The sequence below is a fragment of the Tenrec ecaudatus genome, chromosome 8 (assembly GCF_050624435.1).
Source record: "Tenrec ecaudatus isolate mTenEca1 chromosome 8, mTenEca1.hap1, whole genome shotgun sequence".
Taxonomy (NCBI): Eukaryota; Metazoa; Chordata; class Mammalia; order Afrosoricida; family Tenrecidae; genus Tenrec; species Tenrec ecaudatus.
Window position 1 is genome coordinate 89,552,385 of NC_134537.1, and position 18,440 is coordinate 89,570,824.

At 55.7% G+C, this 18,440-nt stretch overlaps 1 protein-coding gene across 1 annotated transcript in view; it reads left to right on the forward strand.

Annotated features, from left to right (window-relative positions):
- PEBP4 (phosphatidylethanolamine binding protein 4) overlaps positions 1-12,245 on the forward strand; it is a 305,182-nt gene extending 292,937 nt beyond the window's left edge. Inside the window, exon 6 of the mRNA XM_075557212.1 lies at positions 12,100-12,245. Coding sequence (XP_075413327.1) covers positions 12,100-12,245 — 146 coding nt within the window. The remainder of the gene's footprint in view (positions 1-12,099) is intronic.
- Positions 12,246-18,440: the final 6,195 nt, after the last annotated feature.

Below are 18,440 nucleotides of genomic sequence, written 5' to 3' on the forward strand. Positions count from 1 at the left end.
CTGTAATTGAGAATGCTCTGGGCAGCAGGGCCCTGGAATGCCACCCTGCTGGTCTGCCTTCATTGGCAGCTAATTGCCCAGTCTGCCAGTGCCATTGCCATCGCCTAGTCTCAGTGGTGGGCAGACTTCCCCAGTGGCCCTCCTCCCATCAGCCCCTCCAAGCAGCCCTCCGCAGGCTCTGCTTGACTGCTGCCCTCCCAGAGCTTGGTTGAGGCAGCAAGAGGAGCTGGAGACACCTGGCCACCCTGCAGTGCAGCAGGTGACTCACCTAGCTCCATGTGAGCTACGTCATGCTGAGTCTCAGGTTTCTCTTTGGGAGGGTGTGTGGGGAGGGGGTCGATAAATAGGACACAAGGCCCTCCCTGTGCACACTCTCCCCTCCCCAGTGTTAGGGGAGGGAAGACCAGGTCGGAAGAGAAGATGCCACTTTGAGGGTGCTGCAAGCACATCCCCCAGGTTAGCAGAAGGTTGAGTGGGTGGGTATTGTCAGCCATGTCCTCTTACCCAGTGACCCTGACCAACCTCCCTGGGAAACCAGGGATAGGATTGTTACCATCCTGATGCCCACGGCCCCAAAGGAGAGGAGTGTGTGAGCCAAACAAAGTGCCCACGGGGCGATGTGCCCTTCCCACTGTGAGCTGAGCCAGAGCTGCCAATCACAGAGGACTCTGGGCCACTGGAAAGCTGAGCCGGAGCGACCTTTCCACCAGTGAACCCTAGCTGGCTTCCTTCAGCATCCTATGCCTCCCCGATCTGAAAAATCTTCTCAGAGGGCTTTGCCAGAGACACACTTTTAAGTTTGGCTGTGAAGGGAGTCGTGTGTGTGTGTCTGTGTGTGTGTCTGTGTGTACACACACATATATATATGACTGTCAAGGCTAAGGTAAACACCAGGCCCCCCGCGCCCCCTGGTACCATTTGCACCTAGGACATCCCGAAGCCCCCGTTGATTTGGGGTGCTAGGAGAAAGCACTCCAGCCCAGAAGATTCAGCCACACATAGGATTCTCATAAAATAAGATGGAACCCGGGCCCATCGGCGCTGCCCTTAGACTCCAAGTCACAAGGCCAATGTCCCAAGGCAGGGGGACCTTAAAGAGCCACCCACAGGATCCAGCGACTTCTGAGAGAGGAGAAAGCATACCGTACCTACTGTGGCTCTAAGAGAAGCTGGGGAAAGGGTAAGAAAGCAGGGAGAGTGCTGGTGAAAAGACGGTTTCTGCCCTGAGGTTTGAGCATTCCCTCCATAAAAGCGATGGCCTGTGTGCTTAGCAAAGGCCTGAACTGGTGGCCTCTGGCCTTGGAGGCCGGGCGAGGAAGCTGCTCATGTTTACACACCAGCCTGAAAACCACTCGGGGTTTCTGTGCATCTGTGCCGCAACGCTGACTTAGTGTGTCGCCCCTGAGCCTCTGCCTGGCACCCACCTGAGAACTTAGAAACTGGAGTTGCGTGTGCCCCAGGTCTCCTTGGCTTCTGTGCTCTTGTGTGCCCTGCCACCACGGAGAGGTGACAAGTTTCTCCCCCAGATGCTCCTGGTCTGTATTGTGGAATGCAATGTCTTTCACGTACCTAGCACTGGGCTAGGGCCTCCAGAGAGGACACGGCTGGATGGCACAGGACATTTCCCCTGCCCTCCAGGAGCTTACCATCTTGAAAACAATTCAATAATAATGCAGAGAAGCTTACAATTAAGAGCTTAATTGTGCAATTCTGACTGTAAGTCCGGCTGGCGATCGTGTATCCTGAAGGACAAATTCCTTCCCATCATCCGACTCCTTCCAGGACACCATATCCTCTTTAGCAAGGGAGGGATATTCCCGGGCCAGGTGAGGAAACCCTGGCTTCTATCTCAAGCTAGTGATTTGACTTTTTGGCAAGACAACTAGCCTCTCTGGGCCTCGATGTGGTGGTCTGGAGCTAGATGATGTGCAGCACCCCAAGGCTATGTGGGAAAGGCAGCGTGTGAGCAGGAGGAAGTCAGTTGAATCACTGAGTGAAAGACAGTAGGCATTGTGGGTGCGGGAGGGATTGGAGATGCAAAGGTTAAAGAGTGAGAAGGAGCACCCTCGGTGGGGGGCAGGGATAGGAAGGTGGTTAGGGGGGTTCTTGAATGGTGGGCAAGGTTTGGCTTTAGATGAATAGTCCATGGGGACTCGCGAGAGATTGTAACAAAAAAACAAAAGCCACATGTTAACGATGACTAGCCTAGAGTAGCGGGCAGAACTGACCAGAGTGGGGGGAAAGGGAAAGAACAGTAGACCACCAAAGGTAGAACGTCACGGGACGGGGAAGGTCTTGTCTGTTCCTGCATGCATCCTGGGTCATTGCAAAAGAAGTGACAGGTCCTTCTTGCACAATGCTAGAACTCCAAAGGCTTAACGTTGCCTGAAGCACCTGGACCATGCGGAGAGACTCATGGAGCTCCAGAGGCCAGGACATGGGGCCCTGCCAGGGAGTACAGGCCCCAGGCCTTGCGTTGATCCAGTTTTCTTTTCATTGGAAGGTATCGAGGGGTGGGGATGTACTTGGGGTGTGTATGGTGTAACAAGCCACTTGTGCCCCCTGGGAGAACCAGTGGGAACCGCTTCCAGGAGCTGAAGGGGAAAAGCAAGCAGACAAGCACAAGGTAGAAGGGCATCTGTGGATCACAGCACATACCTGGTCCACAAATGAGGGAGAAGACTTTACCGCCCCGGAAGGAGATCTTAGCCAAATGCTAGCTGTGTGGCCTTGGACAAACTACCTAACCTCTCTCGGCCTCAGTTCCTGTATCATCAAGATAAGGGGTTGGATTTATTGGCCTACAATCTAAACAAAGCTCCTCCCCGCTCGCCAACCTCTCCTCACATCAGGGTTTTAACAGATCGACGTCTGAACAGGCAGATGTGGTGAGGGAGGCTTGGCTCTCCAGGCCAACCCCCCAAAATGTCTTGGTGGAGAATTTCCATCAGATGAGGGCTACCACGACCACAGCAAAGGACCCTAGGAGAAGGGTGGTGGGATTTCTCATTGAGGAATCCCTGTCTTCGGGCCCGACACGTCCTGCCAAGGTAGAGCCCCTTCCTCTACATCACCATTCCCTTCACCGTGCCTGTCAGGATTTGTCCATGCCTTCCGCATTGATTCAGAAAATGCTGGGTGCCAACGGTGTGTGTGCAGAAGGGGGGCAGGGGGCGGGGCTCCATTCTAAGCACTGCCGTGTGCTTGTCTTCCCAGAGGCATAGACCTATCGCAGGTACCTCTGAGTACATCGGGGCCAGAGGTCAAGGAGAGATGTCCGGAGAGAGGGAAGTCGCAGGGGCCAAGTGTGAAGTTGAAAGAGAGACAAGGCTCTGGCCAGGGCTTGTCCAGTGTCTCTGACATCGTCCCCAAGGCCACATTTTTCCATCTCAGACTTGGAGTTTCTAGTCCCTCCTCTGTGGGGCTTCTCCTGTCTGCCTCACAGCGTGGGCCCCCACGTGACACCTGCCATGCCCCAGACCCATCAGAGCCATGATGGTGTCTTCCTCATAGTGCCCTATGGGAACCAAGTGACCTTCCCTGAGGAGGACATATCCCCAGGGGCCTGCCTCCACAGTGTGCACTCACAGCTCACTGCACACACCACACACACCGCCCAGACACCCGTGAGGCCTCCGTTCATTCACACCAACCTGGCCACTCCCATGGAACACCTGAGTTATCCCTTCCTGCCAACCTGTCTCCACCCCTTACCCCTCCCCTGCACCTGCGTGCCGTCCCCACCTTAGACCACCAGTTCCTGGGTGACCCCTCCGGGGAAGCTGTTCAAGTTGCCTCATTGGCTGCATTCCCTTGGCAAGCCTGTTCCTGCCCTGTCCCACGGTGCCTACATCTCTGTCCACACTCGCATGGCACTTTGTCACCCTTGGTTCACGGTCTGCTTTTACCTCATTTGTGTTCCTGAATCACTTTTCACTTGACTCGGTCCCACTTCCACCATGAGACAATGAATTCCTTGAGGAAAGAGCTCACCTCTGCCCGTACCCTTCTCGCCACCCGCCACTGTGCTCAGCGGGCAGTAGACTTTCCGTCAATGAGTATGTTTGTGTGTGGGACACTCCCACGGGCCCACATTCACAAGCCATTCACACACACCGGGATCTGCACTTTCTCACACACCCCCACACACATATACACACACATACACTGTTGACTTCCTCCGGCACCTGAGCAGGCAGCCACCTCTGTGAGCGCCGTGCCCACCAATGACACCCTCTGTATCCACATGCTCCCTGCCTCACACCAGGCTGGCAGGGCTGCTGGCCCCCTCCGGGAGCCTCCCTGCCCTTCCAAACCTCACTCTCAGCCAAAGCGAGCCCAGCTATGCGGGACGGGCTGGGTGGGCAACATCCCCTTCTTGGAAAACTAGGAAACCGCAACCCAGGAGGGGAGCATGAAGAGCCAGCTCCCTCTGGAGAAGGAACTTTGTGGTGGTGCCTTTCCTGTCCCTAGCTCATCGACAGTCCCTCTCCCCTGGCCTTGACCGCCAGACACCTGGGCTCTGGCAGAAGTAGGGGTGTGGGCAAGGGAAGTTGATCCTGCTGCTCCTGGCTTCCTAGGTCAGAGGGGCAGCAGCCTGGGGAGAGACCCCCTGCCCTTGCTGGGGGCATGTGTGTGATTTGGCACCTGTGGAGAGGGCAAGCTGCTCAGAAGCTGTGGTCCTCCTCGTGCCACACCTCAGCCACCTTGCCCAAAGCTGTCACGAGCCTGCCTCACGCTCCTCTCGTGAGCCAGCCAGGGGAATCCCCTCTCTTCCCCAAGAGAGGACAAGCAAGCCACAGCTTGTTCCAGAAGCCGGCTCCAAGGTTGCCGGCCCAGGATGGTCCGCTAGTGGGGCTGAGTGAGTCTTGGGCCCTCCCCTCACAGGGCAGCCTCTGGGGGCTTTCATGCTAATTGCATGGGAGGGGGCAGGAAGGGGGTGCTTGGGGTGATGGGCCAGATAGCCAGGATCCACCGCCCCTAGCATCACAGGCACCTGAATTCAGCAGCTCTCAGGAAGAGCTTTTTCTCCCACTGTGGTCAGAGAGGAGGGGCAGGCAGGGACTTGCCACACAGTGGAGTTTCAATCTCCACTGTGGCATCTGAGGGCCTGAGGGTGCCCTGGGTGATTGAGGCAGGGGCACGGGGTGGGGGGTGGGGGTGGGGGAATGCTTTCAAGTGCGGGCCAAGGGCATGACGGCAGTGCTGCTCCAACTCGTATCTACAGGAGGAGGCATTGACTTGTGGCTAGGGAAGCTGCTCAGAAGGGACAGAGACTGAGAGGAGTCAGGAAGCGTAGCCAACCTGGTGGCAGAGGCCAAGGTGTGATATGGGAAGATGTGAAGGGGAGAGGACAGGGGAAGGGGGCAGTGGTCCACACATACCTGGCCACTGGCCCTGCCTGAATTCCAGCTCCAACCCTCACACTACTCCTACCTCCAACACACACATAGACAGGCACAAACACACAGCCCACTGCAAAACCACCTCCCCCCTACCTCCCTCCATGACCTCCCATGGTGGTTCACCTGGCCAGACCCCAGAATCCCCCAGGGCCCAGCCCCTGAGTCACTGTGTGGGCTTGTGCAAGGCAGCTCCCCACCTCGGAGGTGCCCCACCCACCTGGAAGAGGGGATAGGACCGCGGGCCTGGCAATGGCCCAGGTGGGGGCCATCCTGGGCAACTCTCAGACAGGCGCCTGACTGGGAACTGCCAGAAACTTCTGCAGGGCCCCGGCAAACCTCACCGAGAGGCATGTTCCAGTCGAGCCAAACAGTCATCCAAAGCAGTATTGGACAGACCCTGGGGAAACCACAGAGAGTCCCCAGATTTCACCCCAAATGCCAACCAGCACTGTGACCTAAATTAACACCCGGAAGCCTCCTCCCCACCTGCCAGCTCCCCTTCCCCACTGCCCTTTCCCTCCCACAGGGTAAAGAAAGAAGGCCTGGCGAGGTCCGCTGGCCAGGCGGTTAGGGGGGTGAGTTTCCACCCTCCACTTCTCCTGGGCTATCTGCTCCACAGGAGATTAGGGGCCTCCTCACCCCACCCCAGACCTCCATCCTACCCCTCCGGAGCCCTCTCACTCCCACCAAAGTCAAAGTGGTCCCTTCCACCCCATGCCTCTCCGTCCGGCAGGATCAGCAAATATTCTCCGGGAGTAATTGAATGCGATGGAACGAAGGCCTTTCCGCTCCGGAGTGGAAGTCTCTGGATGTCATTTCATGGTACAAAAAAATAAAAGGCTCGGGCCTCCCGCCTACAGCCACCAGGACATCATTAATCTCAGCAGAAAGGCATCAGCGCTTCTATCAACGCGGCCAGCCCCGCAACCAGCCAGACAAATTACAGACCTACCTGCACCCGGCTCTTGGTGGGGCGGTTATTAGACTGGAGTTGAATTTCCGTGTTTTCTTCAGGGCCGCCGTCCCCTGACAAGAAGCCAGGTGTCCCAGCCTAGGGGGGAGAGTAGAGTGAGGCCAGGGAAAACAGTAGCTGCCCAACAGACCGAGCCACCGGCCTGGGGGCACAGGGCAGCTGAGATCCGGGTGCTCCAGGTCCCAGCAGAGAATGCCTTGGGTAGGAGGCTGAAGCAGCTCTGGGGACTAGAGCCAGGCAGACATGGTCCCCTTGTTCTACACACACACACACACACACACACACACACACACACTCGGACCCTCACTTCCCAGGCCAAGCGGGAAACACTTCAGAGTGAGCTGAGGACCAAATGACAAGACCAAGTCAGAAATGTCCCTTGCCTACAGCAGAGACACTCAGGGAGCCACTGTCCCGTGCTAGTGGGGAAGCTCGAAGGAAGCATGGACTTGCTGGATGGAGACCAGGGGCTGTGTGAGAGCTGGCACCCAGGCTGCAACGTGATGCTGCTGCTAGCCCAGGGGTGTGTTGCAGAGGGGCCCTGGGACAGAGGGGTTATGCATTGGGTTGCTAAATGCAGGGGCAGCAACTCAAAACCCCCAGCCGCTCCACAGGAGAAAGACGGGACTTTCTACTCTTGTAACGTTATAGTGTCAGAAACTCGGTTCTACCTTGCCCTACAGGGTCACTGTGAATCAGCACCAACTCGAAGTGAGTTTATTTCGGGTTTTTGCTTTTGTTTCATTTACTGTGTCACAGAGGCAGTGGTGGCTGAGTGGCAGAATCCGTGTCCTTCCACACAGGCGATATGGGTTCGATTCTTGGCCAATGCAGCCTCCACCTATCTGTCAGTAAAGGCTTTCCTGTTGCCGCCGTGCCACTGAACCGCCTTCCAGACTAAGACAGACTAGGAAGACTCGCCCAGTGATTTCCTTCCAAACATCGGCCAAAGGAAAGCCCTGTGGTCACAGCAGGCACGTTGGCGTATGGGCTGCCAGAGTTGGGGAGCGGACTCACAGCAGCTAACAATGGTCTCCCATTGCAGGCCAGTGTAACGGGCAGGGCCTGGGCTGAGTGAAGCAGCTCCCTACCTAGCCAGACAGACCGAGTCCCAGGATGACAGCTGTCGATGTTGAGGGAGCCCTGAGTCCCAGCCCCGCCTCAAGACTTTCACCTCCTAGCACAGGAGCAGCAGCGGGCCAGCCCACGCCTATGGAAGGGATGGGGACCAGATGAGGTGTAGGATCACTCGCTCATTCTCTTGGATGCCTCTCCCACCCAGCCAGCCCCAGAGAGATGTCTGATTGCAGGCAAGCAGCAGCTATCAAAAGCTCGCTGGCAAACAGCCACACAGGTGTGGGAAGCTGGAGGGAGGAGTGAACACCCCGACCTGTGGACAGGCCATTCCCAGACACTCTTGCGATGGTCAGGATTCAAGCTCACTCAGATGAAGAATCACTGAGATGTCAGCTGTTGAAAAGGGGTCCTTCACTTTGCCCCTCAGATCTAGAGTCCCCGAAAGCTTGACAGTAAGATTGCCTAGCTCTCCAGGCCTGGCCCACAGCTGGTGCATCTCCCAGCCAGCACGGCAGCAGCTCCCTCGTCACAAGCATCTTCCCTATTAGCAGTGACCAAGAAGGGAGAGAATGGCCACTGCCGATGGTTATGCAAGCTGGGAACAGCGCCCCCTGGAGTTGTGCGGGGACCAGTGTGCACTCCCTGAGTACAGCCCTGCTCAGAGGAGAAATGGAGTCTGTCCCTGTCTGGGGGCAGCTCAGAAGCAGAGCAGCAGACACCAGCCAGCCCCCTACTTTCAGCCTCCAGACCGAGACTTTCCCTCACACCTCAGTGGCCTTTGAACTTCACTTGCTACCCCTGTCCGGGTTCCCGGAAGCACCGTCTTGAGTGTGTCCAGGGTGCAAGCCGATGGGTGGCCCCAAGCACAGAGAAGCAGTACGACCCTCTTTCCTGCATGGCAGGGGCCTCACGGAGCAGCACGACACAGGGGCTTTCCTCCACACTGTGACCACAGAAGCCACAGCCTGTCAGCTCCCTGTCTCTCCACACACACAGCCCTGAGGGCCTGACTCACCCTTCTTCCTAGACCTCTCTCAGGGTCAGTTCCTCTAACCCTCTGTGGCAGGAAACGGGGGAGGGGTGTGAGGAGTCACAGCCAAGTCAGGGAGAGGAGGTGGCAGGAGGCAAGCAGGCGGCCAGCCTGTACCCCTCCCTGCTTACATGAAGGAAAACAGGCCCCGGGGTTGGAGGAGCTGCCCAGGAAACACGAGAACCACAGGGCTGTCGGAAATGTGACAGGAAAGAGGCTGCGAGGTCCCCAGGGCCCTAGAAACATTCAAGAGAGATCTTCTGAGCTTGTGGAGGTCTCCCTATGGGTGGAGGGGATTTCTCCCCACCAACTTACAACTGACCTCGTGATGAGTTTCAATTCCCTCCTCCTCACCCGGCTCCTTCCTGCCCTACTCAGTGGGGAAGGTCCCCTGCCCACCCCTGCCCACCCCTGGGCCTGCCGCACACCCGCTCACATGAGCCCTCTGCCCTAGACTGCACACACATCTACACCAACACCCCCCTCCCTGGGGGCACGGCAGGGGCATGTTTCTTTCCAGCCAGCCAAGGTTCCTAGTGGATGCCAACATCACAGGCAGGCACGGGGCCTCTGAAGACCTCCCTGCCTGCCCCCCACCCCCAGAGTCAAAGATCCCACTGCAGACAGGACATCTCTCGGACCCAGCAGCGGCCCAACCCACAGGCGAGGCCTTCCTGAGCAGCCTGGCCACTCTGGCTGCCAAAGAATGCAGCCACTGCATGGACTCTCTCGCCCAGGCATGCGGCCGCCCAACCAGACCAGAGCGGAAACCAAAACCAAAGCCCTTGCTGCCCAGCGCCCCCAACTCATGGGGACCCGAGTGTCACATCGGGAACCACCCCCCAGGGTCTCCTTGGCTGTCACCTTAGTTTGCGGAAGCACATTGCCAGGCCTTCTGCCATGATGCCAGCCGGGTTTGAACAGCCAACCTTTCCTTCCATTAGAGGCCAAGGACAGACCTTCTCACGCCACTCAGGGACCCCATACGTGTCAAGAGGAGAACAGGGCTTTCCAGCGTTTCTGGCGAGTAGCCTTGGAAATCAGATCCCCCCAGGCCTCCCTTTCCAGGCCCTTTGGGGTGGGCTCGAGGCGGCAGCCCTCCCTTTTGGTTAGCAGCAAGCGTGTTAACCAACCATTTGTACCACCCCAGGGCCACATGGTCGGAAAGGACATCCAAAAGGGTCCTTTCACCCCTTCCTACCCTTGCCCCAAAGACATTGGGCCTCTGCTGTCCCATCTGTCGAATGGGAGGAGGGTGGGAAAAAGTTGCCATTGTGTCCGTTTCAGTACAGGACTGCACTCCACCGGGTTTCCCACGGCTGGTTTACAGTAGTAGATCCCCTGGCCTTTCTCCTAAGGTGCCTATGGCTGGGCTTGAACTTCCACACTGCTGGTCAGCAGCAAGTGTGTGGCAGGCTTGCACCACCCACGGGCTGCAGCGATAGCAGTAGTCCGATGACTGCCTCCTGTGCGTACCGTGCGGATTGCGTACTGTGCGGACAATGTGGATAGAGATGCATGCAGCTCCTAGCAAGGTGCCTGACACGTAAAGGAAGCGCATACACCAAACCCACTGCCTTCAAGTCCATTCTGACTCTCATGACGGTGCCCTGGAGGACTGAGTCAAACTGCCGCAAGGGTTTCCATGGCCGTAAGCTTTAAGGAAACAGACTGCCTCGTCATTTCCTCATCATTTTCCCATGGAGAGGCTGTTCCCTTAACACCAAGCACCTTAACCACTGTGCCACCAAGGCTCCAAGGCTCCGTTTTAGGAAGCCTATCCAACTAGCCAAACTCACTGCTCCACAGGGTTTCCATCGAGGCAATTCCAACCAGCAATTCCAAGGGAAGAAGATGGGGCTTTCTACTCCCTTGGAGAAACTGCTGGTTTTGAACTGATGACCTTGTGGTTAGCAGCTCAGCAAGTATCCCATTACGCCACCACGGCTCCTGCACAGGAAGCCTGTGCAGGTGTGTTATTAACATGATTGCCAGAGATGTTACAATTCTTGGATTAAAATTGCTCCTCTCAAAAAAAGAGCCCTGGTGGAGTCACGAGTTGTGCGTTTGGTTGCAAACCCAAAGGTGGGCAGTTAGAACCCACCCGGCAGCCTCCCCCTCGAGAGTAGACGTGGCAGTCTGCTCCAGACAGATTTACAGGCTGAGAAACCAAGTAGAAGAGATTCTACTCTGCCCAACGGGGCGGGTCTGAGTCGGAACCCAAGTGACCCGTCACAGTGGGCTTGGTTTGGGGGTCAGGATTCCCCTTAGAAATACCTTTGAGGAGCAAGTAGCCACTGGGAGGGAGGGAGGGAAGGTCAATGGATTTTCATTCTTCATTGTTAAAAATGGAACTGGGTACAGACAGAGCAACAGGTGGATAAATGGGTGGTAGTTTACCAGGTGAGGTTCTGAGACGACTTGTAGGGCGCCAGCCAGCCCCTTGTCTGGGACCCTCTGCATACCTGAGCCTCCTCTTCTCCATCAGCCCCGGCCTAGCACTGCATCGGACAGTGCCCACCCACCAGCACTCTCCGTCCAGGGAGGGTCAGTCGCCAGATTTAGGTAAAGAGCGGAAAAAAAGAAGAAAGAGTAGCACAGAATGCCAAGTTACATCTGAGTTTCAGATAAACACAAATAACTCAGTTTACTAGGAATACGCTCCATGCGATACTTGGGGCAGATTAACGCTCCAAAATGATGTGTCCTTTATCTGGAGTTCAAATGTGACTGGACATCCTGTATGTAATCTGAGAGCCGTACACCCGGGGTGCCTGAGGTCCAGAGTTTGGGAAACAAAAGCGTGGGAATACGCCTCTGACCGCTTCCCTCAGCCTCTCCCCAGTGCTGCAGGCTGTGTCCTCCTGGCACTGCCACGAGGCCTGTTCACACTTGCCGCCGCCAAAGATGCAGCTACCCCTCCACTCTGTGTTTTCTCCCCTGAAGGAGGGACCCTTCTGGCATCAGCATTGACCAGGGACAGCTCTCCCACACCCCGCTCAGCCTCCAGGATCCCGGTGTCCAAGTGCAGAAAGAAGCCAGGGCCCTGAGTGTCCTGGGACTAGGAGCAGAGGTGGTTGGGGTTGTGGGGAGATGGCGGCAAGGCTGGCTCTGACACTTCTGCTCAAGTCAGAAGCTGGGGTGACCAGGGGTGTGTGTGGAGTGAGGGGGTGGGCGGGTGGGTGGGACATGAGGGCCTCAGCCATGGGGTCATTCATGAAGAGTGAGCTGGGTAAAAGAAGTGGTCAACCCATCCAGTTAGGTGTTTCCTTTCTGCCTATGAATGAGAAGGCAGGGTTAGGCTCAGTAAAAGGTTCTGCAAAGGAGACTCCGGAAGGAGTCTCTTAATCTACTAGGGTCTTAGTCCAGCCAGGTATGTTCAGATGAGTCTCTTGTCCCATTGTCCTCTGGGGAACAAGTGACCCAGAAATTCATGCTACTTCCCAGATCAGCCAGGGGCTGCCTCCGCAGCTAGGAACCAGAAGGTGCCCCCAGGCACTGGGCCCCTTAAGCCTGATGGCCATCCACAGTTATCCTCTGCCATCTCCACGCCGGGGCCCTGCAAGTCCCTGATTCTCTCTCACTGTCTTCCTGTGGTCCGTTTGTCCTTCCAGGCTCTTGGAATCTGAAAAAGTTTCTGCACCGCTTCCACTTCACTGAGCCCGAAGCATCCACGCAGTTCTTGACCCAAAACTACCATGACTCTCGGGGTCTCAGACCTTCTGGAAGAAGCAGGACTGGGCACACGAGCAAGCCCTAGCTGGGATAACTGTATGCTGAGCCTTGGGCTCCATCTTCCTGCGGTGGGTTAGCCCCTGAGTAAGCAACCCCCTATCTTCCCAAACAAATAAAGAGAGCAAGATCACCTAGTGCTGTCTGGTTTGGGGTTTTGTTTCCTAGCATGTCTTTCTTCAAAAACCAGTGAGAGAACATCAGCCCAGGCTTGGCACCAGGGCTTAGAGCCCTCTGGCAAGTACACGTATGTGGTGGCAAGGTGGGGTAAAGGGTGGCTTATAGGCAGCAGTTGGGGTCCCTTAGCTCTGAACCGTCTTTGAGTCACCACACGTGTCCTCTCTGAGGCTGGTCTTCCGAGGCTCTGAAATCGAGGTGGAAAGAAGAGGGAGAGTCCAGCCAGTTTATCACCAAGGACCTTTCCAGCTCGGCCTTCTTCAAAAATGTCCACCTCACCAGCATTTGGCCCACCTCTCTCATGCCTGGCCTCTTTGGTGCTGGGGAAACATCTGTGATGCAGGGCACACAGACCTGGAGCTGGCCTCAGAGGGCTTACTCAACAGGAGGGAGAGAAGTGCAATCCCAAGGGACGAGGGTGCGAGGAGGGCCTGCGGAGGAGGAAGGGGGAGGGCTGAAGGCTTGGGCAAGGCCTCTCAGAGGAAGCGCTGTTTCACTTCAGGATGGAAAGGCTGGGTAGGATTGAATGTGGCTGTGGATGGGGTGGGGAGACCTGGCGGAGCACTGGTTCCAACTCCCCTGAGCCGCGATCCTTGCAAGGTCAGCAGTTCAAAAACACCAGCCACTCCTCTGAAAGAAAACAAGAGCTTTCTACTCCCGCACAGTCTCGGAAAGTCACAGGGGCAGTTCGACCCTGTCCTACAGGTCACTGGGACTCGATGGTGCTGAAGAGCCTTCGGGACAGAGGGGCCAACACCTGCAGCCTGCACAGGTCCTGTGGCTGCAAGGGGCACATGTGGCATGTTCCAGATGCATTAGGCCACGAGGCTAAAGTGCAGAATGCAAGGAAGAGACTGGTTGGAGAGGTGGCCCAAGACTGCGACACACTGGGCCTTGCAGCCATATTCAAGTGTTGAACTATATGGGAAAGCAGTGGAGGTCATTGGATGAGCATCAGTGGGGTGGAAGGCAGGGGGTGGCCAGGGGAAGGGTGGTTGTATAACCTGATTCATCTACTTTTGAAGAACTATGAATAAATTCTCAGACCAGCCCTTTGCTTCCAGGAAAAAGAATGCTGGCATCTAACTCCCCTGGTGCGGCCCCACCCCCCGATCTGGAGATCAAGTGGCACTCTGACACCCCAAACCCTTCAAGACACCTTTCTACTATAGTCTCACTCACAGCCTGACTCACGGCTCCCCAGCCCCCTTCCCTTCCCGTGCTCTGGTCCTCTCTGTAGCTGCTCCCAACTTCCCCCTCAGCTCAGCTTCCCTCCAAGAGTTAATAACACCCCTCTTCCTGGCTGGGGTACAGCAACGTTAGTGACTCATGCGCACCAGAGCTTTGCGTCCCCCAGATGAAAGGGCTAGGCCTCAGCTGGGGTCATTTCTGTTTAGCGCCGTGTCCGCCATCATGGAAAGGCAGAGGGGCCCACGCAAGACAAGGGCTCAGCCACTTGGGGATTTGAATCATGCAATCAGGCGGGAGATTGGGCTTGGGAAGGGATCCCCCACTCCCACTGGTAGACTCACCTCTCCACCCAGGTGGTGGACCCCTCTCTAGATGCTTGCGCTCTAGAAGGGCTTGTGATTCCAGCCCAAAGCAAATGGAGCCCCAGGCCAGAAGGACCCCTGAAGATGCCCCTCCATTCTAACCCTGCCAGGCAAGCTTGCAAGCAAAACTAAAATAAGAAGCAGAAAGCAAGCAGCGCCGACCCGTCCCCATCTGTTTGCACTGTCATAGAAGGCAGCCTCTGCAGGGACTTCCTGCGTGTGTGTGAACCGCACACTCCCTACCTCCCCAGACAGGAGTGTAATTGGCAGCTCCGGTTAGTGCCCAGGGTTGGGATAAATAGAAGGTCAGCCTCCTTGAGCAACCCCAAATCCAGCGAGACACATCCTCCCCTCTTCTGCTTTTAATTCCTTGTGGCTAGCATGTTTATTTTGGGTGAGGGAAAACAAAACAAAAAAAATCGGATGTTTATCCTTCGAGGAAATTATCGGCTTGCTTTCTTTCCTTTTTCTTTTCTTCTTTTTTTTTGCACAACCTACTCACCCCCACCCACCCCTCCTTTCTATACCTCTGGTGTTTGGGAGCTTTTAGACTCCCACCTGCCTGACTGCAGCCTGTGAAGAAGGAAGAAAAAAAACTGGTTCAGGTTCTAGGTCAAAGCCAGCCCTCGGGACAGGTGGGTCTCTGGAAGGTCCAGAGAAGGGGGTTCCTGTGGCAGAGAAGGGATGATATTGGGGAAGCTCCTGCCCTGAGTCCTTTCTCTGCCTGCAGGACTCTGCACCCCTTGCTTCTTCCGGGAGAGGCGTGTGGGTTGGTCCGAGAGCTGTAACCGAGCAACTAAGACAGACCCAAGGAAGCCTCCGTCGTCGCCCCTGGACTGGGCCAGAGGGAACTGACCTCAGGATGGCCATCGCCCCGATCCCATATCATTTACTGGGCACTTTCTACATCCCAGCCAGAGCGTAAGCACTTTAAATGATTCATGCCCTCCCGCCCCGTTTCACCGCTCACCGGGCCGCCGTGCTCGCGCTCTCACGATATCATAATGCCGACGCTCTTATTCTCGTTTTATAGATGAGCCGCTGAGAAGTTAAACAAGTTACTCTCTCTGTTTCCTAACTAGAAATGGTAGACTCTAGAGGTTAGTCAAGTCTTCTCACTCTTCATCTCTGGCCAACGTGAAATAAATGCCAGGCCTTCCATAGACTCCAGAGGTGGTGGGAGACAAAAGAGAGAAACCAGAAGTTTCAAGAGAATCTAGAAGCATCCACCTTTGCCCACCCCCACCCCTGCCTCCATCTATCTGGGCTGAGTGGGATTGATGGGGCTTCTGCAGACCCATGGGGCAATGACCCAGTCCCGCAGCCCCAAACCACCGCCATCACCTGCCCTGCCTGAGTCCACTGACCCCTGAATCCTTGGACCCCCCGGGCCCTCCCAGAACCAGACCAGTGTGGTAAGTGCTCACAGGAAAGGAAGCAAGCTGGAAATGGAAGGAAAGCGGTGTTGGTGATGGTGTGTGTGTGGGGGGGGGGGGGGGCGTGGCATGGCGAACGAGGATGGTGAGAAGGAGTCCGGGTTTAGGGGCTGAGAAGCCAAGGGATGAGGACAACCCTGGTGTGTGGATCAGATGATGCTGTTTCCTAAGCACAGGCTTTCTTACCTGAAGACCTAAATTCCCATCGGCTTTCTCCCACTTAGCACCATGCACTGACGGATTGCCCGATAAGCAAGGTACTGAGCACGGGCTTCCTTGTGTTTACTTACAAATCTGTAATGAACTATTTCACAGGTGTCTGCCACATCAAAGATTCTGTTTCTAGGTATGGCTGGCATCTGTTTCCCTCTCTTCCTGCGGAATCAAAGCATGTCAAACGTACAATCCCTGACAAGGCCGAAGCGCTCGGTAAGCACGAGGCGACTTGTGCTTACTTACTAATCCCTAGTGAACAGTTTCACATGGGTGCCCTGTAACACTGTTCAAGGAGATAAGCACAAGGAACCTTACTGGGAAATTCCCCCTGGTTATCCCTGACCCCGGCGCAAGTTACTTAACTGTTCTGGGCCAGGTTAATGAGAAAGCGAGAGAGAGAGAGAGAGAGAGAGAGAGAGAGAGAGAGAGAGAGAGAGAGAGAGAGAGAGAGAGAGAGAGAGAGAGAGAGAGAGAGAGAGAGAGAGATCAGTGCGATGGTGCAGACACACGCTAGCGCCATGCCTGGCGTGGGGGCTGTGGGGTCTTTGGCATGTCCTCTCCTTCCCAGCCCCCTTCCTCGCCCGTCCTTCTCCCCAGCCCCTCAGCACAAGCCGCCAGATGTAAAGCTTTGCAGCAATGGGAAAGAGTCATCTTTCCAGGTGAGGCTCTTTCCCAAGAGACCCACCATGACCTCGGTAACCCCAGGGAAAGGACCAAGTACTGAGGGAACCCCACATTCCAGCCCCACACCCCACTCCGGAGCAAGGCGGAACATGGGGAGACTTGGATCAGAGAGACAGCCCAGTTCCTTAGCAACTAACAAGCATTTCCCTGTAAAGGCAAAGACCCTTCACTCAGAATGCTCTCTTTTCCCCTCCCCCCACCTCCAACCTCCCCAGGTGTCTGATCTAATTTGCAGAAGGAGGGCGAGGGGGTCCCCACCCCCCAGCAGCTAGGGGCCTCTGCCCAGCCCTCCACTCTTGGCTGTCCTGATATTACCTGCAATTACCCCACAGCACCTTTCATCTCAGTGCTAATTAACTTTCCCATCTACCCTCAGGAGCTGCTAGGAGACACACCACACACACACACACACACACACACAGAGGAATGTTTCTTTCTCCCCCCTTCAGACTCCAGGCTCCAGGTCCCAGACCTGGAAGCTAAGGTCAGAGAAAGGAGTCAATTCCTTGAGTTTCCCCACTTGCCTCCTTGGTGCTAGGAGCTGGCGAGAATGGGTCAGGAAGAAGAAAAAATGGGGCCCGCTGCACATCTTGGTTTCTAAGGAAATAAGGAAAGTGTGCCAGGACAGGGGACAGCACCACCTGCCTTGGCTCTGAGTGTCACCATGATTGGACGCAGTTCTGTTCTTGCTGTGATTGGTAGGTGCAGCAGAACAAAGCACCGCCCGGTCCTGTGCTCTCCTCACAGTGCTTCTTAGGATCCAGCCCATCGACACAGCCAAGACGCACGGTGTCCATCCCTCTGGCCAAAGGCTGCTCCATTCTTTCTTCAGGGATTGGACACAGAGAGAAAATGAAAGAAAGGATTTAACTAGAACAAAGAGGAATAGAAGGTGTCAGGGGGGAAAATAAAATAGAAAAGGGGGGAATGTCAAAAGATGGAAGCTGTGTCATGGAGCTGAAGGAGCCTGGCCAAGAGCAGAGACCTGTAGACGCTCAACTAGTTACTGCTATGGACGTCTGAGCAAGTCAGCTGCCCTCTCTGGGCCCCAGCTTCCTCATCTGTAAAATCGGGGCCAGGGGTAGTCTGAGGACCCTCACAGGGAATATGCTGAGATTCTGAAATACAGCTTTAGTTGGGAGTGGTAGAGAGAAGCCACCGTGGCTGGGAGGTGGACAGAAACCACCAGAACTTGGTAGAAAGAGCACTGTCAGAATTGAAAACAAAGAAGAGCCAAGCACGTTTGACTGCCAGAGCTAGAAACTCCAGAAAGGGACGCCTTTTCTTAACGAGAAGCGTGTGGATGTGAGGCTCTGGGGAGCCTGGGGTGTTGAGAGAACCTGTTCCCAGAATCACCCCATCCTCACCTCGGGCCTGGAGAGAGGGAATCCATGCAAGACTCCTCCATGTCTCGTGGAGGGCGAATGAAACCGCGTACCTGTGGTGTGTCTGCCCATATGACAGAGAATAGGGCTATGACCTCAGGGCCTCCAGACTGTTCTGAATAAAAGCGGGGACACAAAATGACCCCTCTTTTGGCTTCATCAGAGCTGCCATCTGCCCCACTGGCAGGGAGCAGAAGGTAAAGGACTGAATCTGCCAGCAAGGCTGGCCGAGCAGGGCTCTACAGTTCTAACCCCCATTTCCATCCTCCTGAGGAAAGAAACCCTGGTGTCTCTGTGGGTTAGGCATTGGACTTCTCACTACAAAGTTGGCGGTTCAAACCCACCAGTGGCTCTAGGGGGAGAAATGTGAGCTTTTCTGTTCCTGTCAAGGTTTACAGCCTCGAAAATGCACAGAGGGCCCCTCGGCCTCTGTCCTAGAGGGGCTATGTGTCCGAATGGATTCAATAGCAGGGGGTGAGCTGAGATGATTCGGAATCAGCTGGGTGGCAGTGAGGTTTGTAGGTTGAGGTGAGCATGAGGGTGGGTTGAGTGGGCTCCTATTGAGGTACTGAAGAGCAAGGACACATTGCAGTACCCAAACCTGCAGTCATGCCCGATCTTGCACCCACACAATATACAGAGAAATGGCTGCAGGCCCACATTCAAATCACCAGGAAGCTCTGAACACTGGAGCCCACACTGGGGCTGGACAGCCAGGACCCTGGCAGGCACTCACCTGTCTGCTGGGTACTAAGAAGTGAAGGGACTTGGG